The sequence below is a fragment of the Bipolaris zeicola genome (genome assembly GCF_000523435.1).
Source record: "Bipolaris zeicola 26-R-13 unplaced genomic scaffold scaffold_443, whole genome shotgun sequence".
Lineage (NCBI taxonomy): Eukaryota > Fungi > Ascomycota > Dothideomycetes > Pleosporales > Pleosporaceae > Bipolaris > Bipolaris zeicola.
Genome location: NW_006912492.1, coordinates 1 through 9,951, shown reverse-complemented (window position 1 = coordinate 9,951; position 9,951 = coordinate 1). Strand labels below are relative to the sequence as shown.

The 9,951-nt window shown below is 46.9% G+C and overlaps 2 protein-coding genes across 2 annotated transcripts; one reads left to right on the top strand and one right to left on the bottom strand.

Moving 5' to 3' along the window:
• Positions 1-587: 587 nt before the first annotated feature.
• COCCADRAFT_112295 (uncharacterized protein) lies at positions 588-2,831 on the bottom strand (the record flags this gene model as incomplete). Its single annotated transcript, XM_007720295.1, has 2 exons — positions 588-884; positions 960-2,831. The coding sequence occupies 2 exons, from the start codon at positions 2,829-2,831 to the stop codon at positions 588-590; spliced, it is 2,169 nt and encodes a 722-aa protein (XP_007718485.1).
• Positions 2,832-6,821: 3,990 nt separating this feature from the next.
• COCCADRAFT_31254 (uncharacterized protein) lies at positions 6,822-9,833 on the top strand (the record flags this gene model as incomplete). Its single annotated transcript, XM_007720294.1, has 2 exons — positions 6,822-7,150; positions 7,215-9,833. Coding segments are annotated over 2 exons (2,948 nt in total), but the record flags the coding sequence as incomplete, so codon positions are not given.
• Positions 9,834-9,951: the final 118 nt, after the last annotated feature.

Below are 9,951 nucleotides of genomic sequence, written 5' to 3'. Positions count from 1 at the left end.
ATTTAGATGACCCCCTCCCCTACCTACACCAAATTGATAGCACTACGTAGTTACCTGTAGGCCTAGCCTACACGTCTTATATAGCCCACCGGCTGACACAGGACGTTAAACTAGAATAATAATAATAATAATATGAGTAGAAGTCTTAGCAGTTTCGACAGGTTACGGTATTGAAATAGCATCTGCATAACCAATACCCATTTTCAGACCCATTTTCAGACTCATCTTCTGAACAGAGAAAAGGTTATTCAGCGTTATATGCACATTTCTTTCCCTTCTTCTTCTTCCCATATGAAACTCCTGGTGATGAAGAAGCCCATGAGTTGGACTTTGACTCACTCATAGGCTCAGTGAAATCCTCATCCTCAAGAAACCTAGATTCTCGTTTTGATACTGCTTCGTGTTCTGTTGGCGAGATTCGCTCAACATAAGTTATGCCATGAGATATGTCAGCTTCTTCTAGTCCATCGTTAGTGATATGTCCGCCAGGTTCTGTGCAAAGAAGGTTCAAAGAAAGGTCTGACAAAGAATCTCTAGACCTATTTTGGAAGGTCGCTACGTTCGGTGTATCTGTACACGGCCACACGTTAGCTTATGCTTACTTTACAAAAGAACTCCGCTGACAACATGGTTTGATTCTTACCTTGTAGCGTTTTCACCATGAATTTTTCACATGTATCCAATCCCTGAACCAGCACGTTCAATTGTGTTTCCAACTGGCTGCGCTTTGCTCGGCTCGCCTTGGACTCGCCTGCGATATCTGTTACCACACTAGAGGCAAGAGAAGTAACTCTGATCGGCGAAACGATATCGCTAAGTCTAGCGATGATATCTTTTTCGACAGCTTCAACAGCAACGTCGTCTACGAAGCGTTCAAAGGCGACCTAATAGAAAAGCAGACATGTTAGCACACAACTTTCGAAAGGGGATTCACTAGAATTTTGTGGGTAGCGACTTACTTTATAGTAGGCTTGCATGCAGTCGAGCGCCTCGGAGCAAGCATACTGATCCAAATCAGGGTTTCTGTGCACTACAAGCGCATCTAGTAACGGCCGGTAATCCATTTCTACATATCGGGATTTCCCAGACAGGTGAAGTGAGCCTATGTCGAAGACATCTTGAATGATGCGTGTGAGTTCTGCAGTAGTTCTTTCCTTTCGGACTTGTTGCACTGTCTCTCTAAAGTAGGGATTGTAGGTGATTGGGTGCCCGCGCTGATGTGAAGCAAGCAGTTCTGCCGTCTTGCTTTTCACATCTTTCGAAATCTTATCGAGTTCAGGTTCGACTAGGATTTGAAATAATGCACCACATGTAGACGTATCCGAAACGTGGGAGATGAGGTATCGGAGGAATGTCCTCACCGCACTTACGACTTGTACAATGTGAGCTCTAGCAAGCTCTTCCCACAGCGATGACTGCTCGAAGAAGAGGTCCGATACTACCATGGGGTTGAAGGTCCCGGGGAGTTCGCGGCCACGGGTACGGTTCATGAGGGAATCGATACGCTTGAGGAACTCGGGCCGGCTAAGAACATTTTCCTTCGGTCTATCAATTTGTAGAATACTTGTATCAGAAGAGTCAGTGATTACAAAGCGGTGTCCCTTGCGGGCCATTGTCTCCGAAAAAGACTGATTGAGGTTCTGCACGACGGCACGGACGCGTTTCTGGTAGCCAGCATCAGTCTTCGCGTCGCCAAAAAAGTCATCGTTGTAGGTCCCGTCGATGGCAGCTTTAGTGAGGGCCTGGCATGCTTGACTGAGAGTGACTAGATATCGGCGTTGTTCTTCGATACTAGCCCGAGGCTGGCCTAGCTTTTCGAGTCCAGCGCGACAAGCGGCAGACTTGAGTTCAATCTCCTCCACAAGACTGGGGAGTTCCGCTGCGATCTGGACAAGAAGAAGTTTGCTCAGTCGCTCTCTCAATGGCACGATACCAAGGATAGTTTTGGGCAGCGTGGGCCATATGCCTTTGGAAAAGAAATGACTTTCCTCTTCGTCACGATTTGAAAGTACCTCGGATCCAGTTTCTGAATCCATGTTCTTGAGAATGTGCCATCCAAAACGGAATTCTACATCAAGATTCTTAGCGAGCGAGATATACATGGTTTCGCTATCAGATCCTGGGATCAGGGTGTCAGGCTTGGTGATCACACCAAGCGTGCGGGTTCCAGTTCTGTCGGCAGTTCGGGCAAGCTTCAACACAATCTGGTTGGCATAATCGTTCTTTGCAGATACAACCGCGAGGATAATGCTCCTGGGCTCTTCCATGTATGACTTGACAACATCTTGTACGAGCTCGATATCAGCGGCGGATTGCTGCTTTGTCTCCGAATGGATAAGGCCTGGCAAGTCTACGATCGTAAGATGCGGCCGATCGGGACCGGATACTTCAACCCGCAAGAGATCTTTTGAAAAAGCTCGACCAAGGCTACCAATGGCCATGGCTGTTTTGGCATTTTCAATCAATTCTGGGAGTGCAGCGAAGCTGTCGAGCGTCTCGCGAAAGTTGCTAAGGGATACACGTTCTACTTTGCTACGCGAGCGGTCTGGAACGATGGAGACGCTGACGCCAATCTTAGATGTCTTTCGTAAGACTAATTCGGTTGGAAAGCGAGTGCATAAGTTGCTCTTGACTGGAAAAGAGACACCGGAGATAGCTTCAAGGACAGAGCTTTTGCCGGAAGACTGATCGCCGCAAACGATGATCTGGGGTAGAGAGACATAATGGTCGATTCCCTGAGAGCGTAGATGATCTATAGAGTCGAGTAGATCTAGTTGATCTTTTGAGCACAGTTCATGGACGACACTGGTGTCGAACGACCTGATAACCATTATGAATTTGGATGAAGACCTCGTACGATGTGCACTTTGTGCGCGTGGTGGTTGAATTGAGGAAATGATTATTTGGAGAGTTTGCCCTCGGATCTTAGTCCAACATATGGAATAAACAAATTGTGAAGATCGAACTGATGAGTGAAAAGTGACAGCCACCAGATCCAAGTTTTATGCAAAGGGTTGAAGCTAAGGTCCCGCTTCTCATGTCTTTATGAAAGTATAGTTCAGCCTTCACCGTATGGTCAGATCTGCTACCTCATTGCATACGGCATATGAAGATACTGCTCCCTAGCCTATAGCCAAATTTCTGCATGATTTTCCAATGTGCATTAGTCTGAGGAGGGAGCTGCAGGCTGAATATCGCACAAGCAAGCAGTGGTCTGGTGCTGTGCACTGTGGATATCTGAGCAAAGTTGAGTGGGATCGAGTGCGGGTGCTAAGCAGTGGACTTCGATCAATACCCGCACGTGCATAGTGCTAAATGCTAATCCTGTCTTATCTGTGCTCAACTACTGCATGTTGCGTTGGTCTTATCTTCCATTTGCTTTACGCACATATCTTCTGCGTTAGGCTACGCAGCTCAGCCATTAAGACAACTGATGATAGACCAGACATGAGCCTACCTGCATTCTACACATGCATCTGAGCCATCAGCATCGGTAGATCTTTCGATGCGGTCTAGAAACTGGGCGTTTACCAGCTTCCCCACAAATCACAAGCCAACCCCGGCATCTGCCGACAGCCATTCGGTCAAGCCATGCAACCGGCACCGCAAACACTTCACACCTCCATCTAGCATTTGCATCAATCCTTTCCCAACCTCTATGCATATCAAGTTACTATCAAGTATTTGACGATATATATCTACAAAAGTCGTGCAGACTTGCCTTTGACATGGTGAAGAGCCTGGTCCTTATTAGATCATTCTTTCCACGTGTGTGCACGCAGGCGTCTTCAATCAACTTCACAGCTGTCTCCTATAGTAACAATGAAAGATACGTGAATCGTTCTACAAGCCGAGGAACTGGAAGTGTAAATCTTCTTGTCTTGATATCGCGCTACCAAGACGCTTATCAGATACCAAGATCAGCCTTCCGTTTATGTAACTATGTAAGTGGTTAGTTAGTTATTCTACTTGATAGTTTGCGAGAGGTGGAATAAGCTGCCTTATGGAAAATGTCGGAGGAGCAGCAAATGCGGGCTGTGAGTGGCCGTAACTTGCGCTAGACCCCAAATCCGTGGGGGAAGGCTGAAGCGCTTACTATTTCTCTTTTCTTTTCTTTTTATGCAGCAACTCCTAGTATCTAGTTAATGCAGCCTTGGGGATTGGATTGACGAGTTGCCTAAATGATGCGGTCCGCAGCTCTCGATAAGAGCGATTCGACCGTGCTCTGACCGGTGAAGATTGCATCTAGCTAGGTAGGGGTGCGGGGAGCGCAAGGATGTGGAGATTAAGTTGCAGCGAGGCCTGATGAAGGGAGCAGCAGACTACTGTCAGATAGGGTACGGTAGAGCTCCTGTATTCTCAACTCAAATGTGGGTTGGGTTGTCCTTATAGAATATTTTTATCGCTAGTGGTCGAGAGCCGTTGGCTATCTGGCTATGTAACCAGGCGAATGGAACCATGAGAAACTCGCCGTGGATATTGACCTGCACTAGAGTCGAAATGCTTCCTGCATGCGGAGTGTAAAGACATCGCATACATCTTGTCATACCTGGAAAAGCACCTTCTTTACCAGATACGATGACGGGAAGGCCCAAGTAAACACAGTCCACATGCAAAAAGCTGTTTAGCATTACGTATTACAACCTAACACGTACCCCAAACTCGATATGTATATATTTACCCCCACGAAAGACTTCGTTGTGAACGGCTGAGATTGTCCCACAGTGTCGCTTAAATGTGTACTTCTACGATTGGTCAGCATCGGGGGTATTGACCATTACGCATGGCAAGCTGACCCGCATTGATAGATTATGATAAATACGAGCCATAACACAGCAGTTGTTAGCGCCACTTATCGCAGCGAAACAAGCTAACATGTGGTTCGTCCAACGCCATTAACAGTGAGAACATTGAGTGGTTTGAATGAGCAAACCTCAACGCTTGTTTCTCAACCTTAATGGCCTGACTAGCAGTGACATCAGGCTTTTGCGACATGAATAAGTGTTCAATAACTGCGATTTCTTCCCACGATTTAAAGTGTGCAGGTTTGGCAGCGTTGCCTTATATTAACGGAGTATATGGCCTTTGTTCGAACGCACATAGCGCGCATTGGCCTTGCCTACCGCAAGAGTTAGCGAAGAGAAATGAACAGAATACTAAGGAACACAGCCGATAATAAACGCCCTCTATTTAGCTTCCTACCCAGGCTGGACGGTCAACGAAGCTCATCTCCCTAACCATCGATTTGTAGAAGATAGAACATGCTGAAATATTAACATCCAGCGCGCCGACGGTGCTTGTATACCGCTCTTATACTCGCTGTTACAGTGCTTCAGCCTTTACATACTTTCATGCCAATTTACATTAAGCCATCACTGTCGGCGTTGCTGTGAATGCATTGGTGCTTGTTCACTAGCATGTCCTTGTATCCTTTCAACATTCGCTGTGGCAAGCAAACCCTGGCCGTCCTGCTGCGCAAGAAATATGATGTTTTTCTTATCACGATCTAGACGTGTGAATCGTATTCAAGTTGGAACAGTGGCATGTGAGAGCGGGGTAGGGCGTGGGGGCTTGCAGCATGCACTAGCTAAGTAAAGAATATGGGTGCATTTAGATTTCACATCAATGCTTGCATGCATCGCTCGGCACTCGACTCACTGCTGTCGTATTCGAGAGCAAAAATGCTTATTTAGGTTGCAGGACAAGACGGTCTAGAGAGGCAGAAGAGCGAAAAGGAAGAGCAGATGTAAGCTATACAACTAAGCTGGGATGCAAGCCTGATGACTGCCTGCATCTACGCCTACCTACCTGTCTGCCTGGGGCTGTGCCAGGCTGCGTTGCAGTAAAAGTTGAAGAATATCATAGTTAATCAACGATGCACTGTGTCTTTATTCTGCCAGACTTTCTGCAGGTAATCATATGAAAGGTTTGAAGCTGAGAGAGTTTAAGCCAAGATTGGAAAAGACAGACGGTAACATGGCGTCTGGGATGACACAGTTTCATCAAGCAGCCAACCGAATCGGTGTTTCGGGAGCTGCAGCGCTGAGGTCAGAGGCGTGTCGCTTTGATTGCGCAGTCATTTATCAACTCAAAGATATCGCAATTACATTGCGCTCGAAATGTTACTTTGTGTAGCCAAACTGAGCTAATAGAAGGGACTGTTATCATAAGCTTCACTTGAAAGGACCTCGGCGCTTTGTTGGGCTACCGTTAAGCCCTTATAGATTACTATCTCTAGGGACATTACGATCATTTCTTGTCCTCAGATTTCAATAATTATCAGTCCACATCGCCTTTCAGCTTCCGTTCCATGTCTTTGCATCTTGTGCATGATAAACTTCACGATCGGTACATAACATGCAATAAAAAGGTGAAAGTCCATGATCTCATCTAAAGAGCAGTTTTCCAGCCACAGTAAAGGTATGCCAGATAGTGGCAGAAGAACAAAGTATGTGGAATTACAAGAAGATACGAAGATCCGATAAAGCCGCTTTACTGGGATTGTCAGCAGACTTGATGCATCCTGCGCTCATGCACCTCGCATCGCGAACCACTCAGTTCGATACAGCACAGTCTAGCCTTATAGAAACACATCTAGTTTCTTTTGATCGGAAGCCAAGGATGTGGCACTATCTGATTTGTGTAGCTGAATGCGTCACTATGTTGTTCACTTCCAGATGGAACAGTCGCTCAGCTGCGTTGAATTTACAGCCACTTACAGTTTGATTCATATGTTACATGGGCACCCAGATTTTTGTAGCGACTTGCCGCAAAGCCCACCTTCCACTAGCAACCGAATTCTGAGCATCCCCCGTTTCACTATGTCCGTGTTCATGGAAGTGTTCAATCACCTTGTTTTACCACCACAGCTTCCCGACAAACAGGACACCAACATCGAAAGCATTGGTGATGCTATCATCGTCCGACTCATTCAAGCTACATCTACCCTGAGCCGACTTACTAGCCAAGAGCAGTCATCTCCCTGGTATGCGATCCGTCAGTACCTTCGTCGCTGCCAACATCTCCACGTAAATGGTCGGCTCGAGAAGCAGACAATGATCTCCAAATTTCTCAACTTCGATCAGGAGCAACCACTTCTGCTACATATCGCAGAACAAAACGCGGCGCTTATCGTTCGGTACAATTGCGGGTATGGCTCCTGCTCACGGTCATGTGCACAACATGAGCCCCGTAGCTGACTAACTCTATAATAGTGCCCAAATTAAAGCTGTTGTCTTTGAAGCTTTCGAACTATCGCCCCCATCCGCCGAAGTTCTGGCTAGTGAAGGTGCCCTTACCTGCGATTTTCCGGATTGCTCAGCTCAGATACCCTTCCATGAGTTTCGGAAACCGTCGTTTCAACAAGCACTTGCCGACTTCCTGGAAAAAGGCAGTATAGAACCCCTGAGATGCTTTCAGGTACTTGCGACAAAAGCGCAAACCCCGATAGTCGAATCGCGTGATACGGGAAGTCCAGGCCTTGTAACGCACCTTCTCATACCTTTGCTCGAGTCAATTGGGTCCTCGATAGACGAAAATGCTCCTCGCTTAAGGAAACGGGTTCGTGATGACGTGAACATCGAAGCTACGGAATTTCCGTGGCGCAGATTGCCTCTCTGGATGGCATTACGCGTGGGGATCCAGAGACAACTACAAATCTCGCTGGGAAACGAGGGCGGGAGAGCTTGCTACAAGTTCTTGATCGTCACTCTACTTGTTGGGCTTCTAATTGAATGTCCTGGAAGATTGGCGCCTGAGCTGACGATGATCCTGCGGGCCAAAATTTGTCGTCGTCTTGCAAAACTTGAGCAGGAAAAGGATCAGTCATTGGAAGTTTACAGCCAACTATTCAACGCTACTACATCCTTCTTCAAGAAGAGCATCACCCAAGTGACACAGTTGGTCGATTTAGCGTGGGAGAAGTTCAAGCGAGAGACAACACGACCTATTCCTCGGCTACCCACACGTGTTGATCCGCAAGCACAATCTCTGTCTCTTCCCAACAGTGGATCATACCTTCAGAGTGTTATGGAGTCACCTCGCTCACGGAAGAGAACATCCCTATCTTTGCAGCTTCCATTGCTAAATGGTACCGCGATTGAACAAGTTGAGCAGTTTACAGATGTGTATCATCGATTGACTGAATTGGAGAGCAAAGTCGAGAGTGGAGAAGAACCTCAATCAACTGAAGACCTTACCCTCGAGTTGTTTTGCGAAAAGCTAGCAGACGCGATACTTGGTCTCATTGGCAGTGTTGGGGCAGCGTACGACTCCGATCCTGAGCAAACTTCCATCTTCATTCTAAGTCTTTTTAGACTTTGGGTGAGGCTGGATAAGTATATCATAAAGATTTTTCCTATGATTCTGGAGTACCATCCAGTGTTTACCCCTGAACTTTTAGATGTCTTGCATCTACCGACATCCGCCGGAATGCGGCGACTTCGTGACATCCAGAGTCATATTCACCGTAGATGCGAGGGGTGTAAGTATCGAAAAACTATATTTTCTGAGACCAAAAAGAGCTGCTTTGTGTCGAAATATGTTTCCACTTCTGAATCCATGCAAAAACTCCACCAAAAGATAAAACAAGCATCGGAGGTATCACGCCAGGCGAAGACATCCGAGCTGGAAAAGTGGTGGTCTGATTTTGACAAACATTCTGTGGGCATCTCTGGAGGTACATGTACCTGCACATTCAAGCGCGATGGGACGAAAGATATACGGGGATGTACCAAATGCTGGCATTGGCGAGCTCGGAACCGCATGAACATCTATGCGCACGAAGATTTCCTTCCTAGCGATACCATTAAATCAGCAGCAGTCATCTTCGAGTTGGGTATTCCAAGGTCTTTCGCTGCGTATCGCAATGCAACGTGGAAGATTCTCATGCTGGCATACCCTCGCAAACCGCAATCTGGATCGCCCACAATGCTCTTGAGAGACTACGACCCGCTCACAGCATACGCATCGGAAAAATCCACTGGAATTACTATTGCATCGAAATCTAAATCATTCCGTGGCACGCATTACAAAGTTGGTAAGAGAAAAATGAGGGTATCCGAATCCGATGTTCTTTACCCTAATGGATTAGATTTTTCATACTTCGATATGGATTCTAAGACCTGGGTCAAGGAGTTCGACAAACCGTTCACCTTCCAACATGTATGTGGAGTACATGTGCCCCTTTGGCTTCGCGCCTCCGCGATACCAAGCTCCTTGCACCCTCCTACTGTAACAACTGGGCCATCTTCATATGAAGTAGTCGTGTCGGAAACGCAATGTCCATCTAACGTGTCGGTACATGAATTCACGGCTTATCAACGACTACTTTCAGGAAAGAGTTGTCGATGGTTAATAATGTTGGTTGAGCTGGGCGCATCAAATGTGAACTTCAGCAACGAGAGTACAATGCACATGTTCAATCATCTTGCGACTCAAGCAGGACCAGCAACGCCTGACTATGATACGTTCGGCGATATCCATGCGGTGTTCAGGGACATGTCATTTTGCGATTCCCTAGCCGCACAAGTAGAAAAACGTCTCAGCGACATCACATCGAACTGGCGTGAGATTCATTGTATGGACGTCATGATCACGTTAAGCCTGCGCCTTTATGACTTGGCAGCTCCCATGATACGAGCAAAGGAGCTCTTAGTTCAGGCACGTCACATTACCTTGGCTTGGATTACACGTCTCCGGGCCGATGTTAGGAATGCAAAAGAGACATTCATCGCGGAAACAGCCGCTAAATACGCTTTTTCGGCTGCATTGCTCTGTCGTAGGACATTCTCCAACCTTACAGAACCAGACACTGTGATGTCAGAGGATGATTTGTCAGCTTTTGTCCAAGCATGTAACGGGCTGAACCGCTCGCCGCTGTTCCAGGTGGCAGAAGCGCTTAAAGACATAGAGATGGAGCAGATGGAGACGATCCTACCAGGCGTCCTGGCA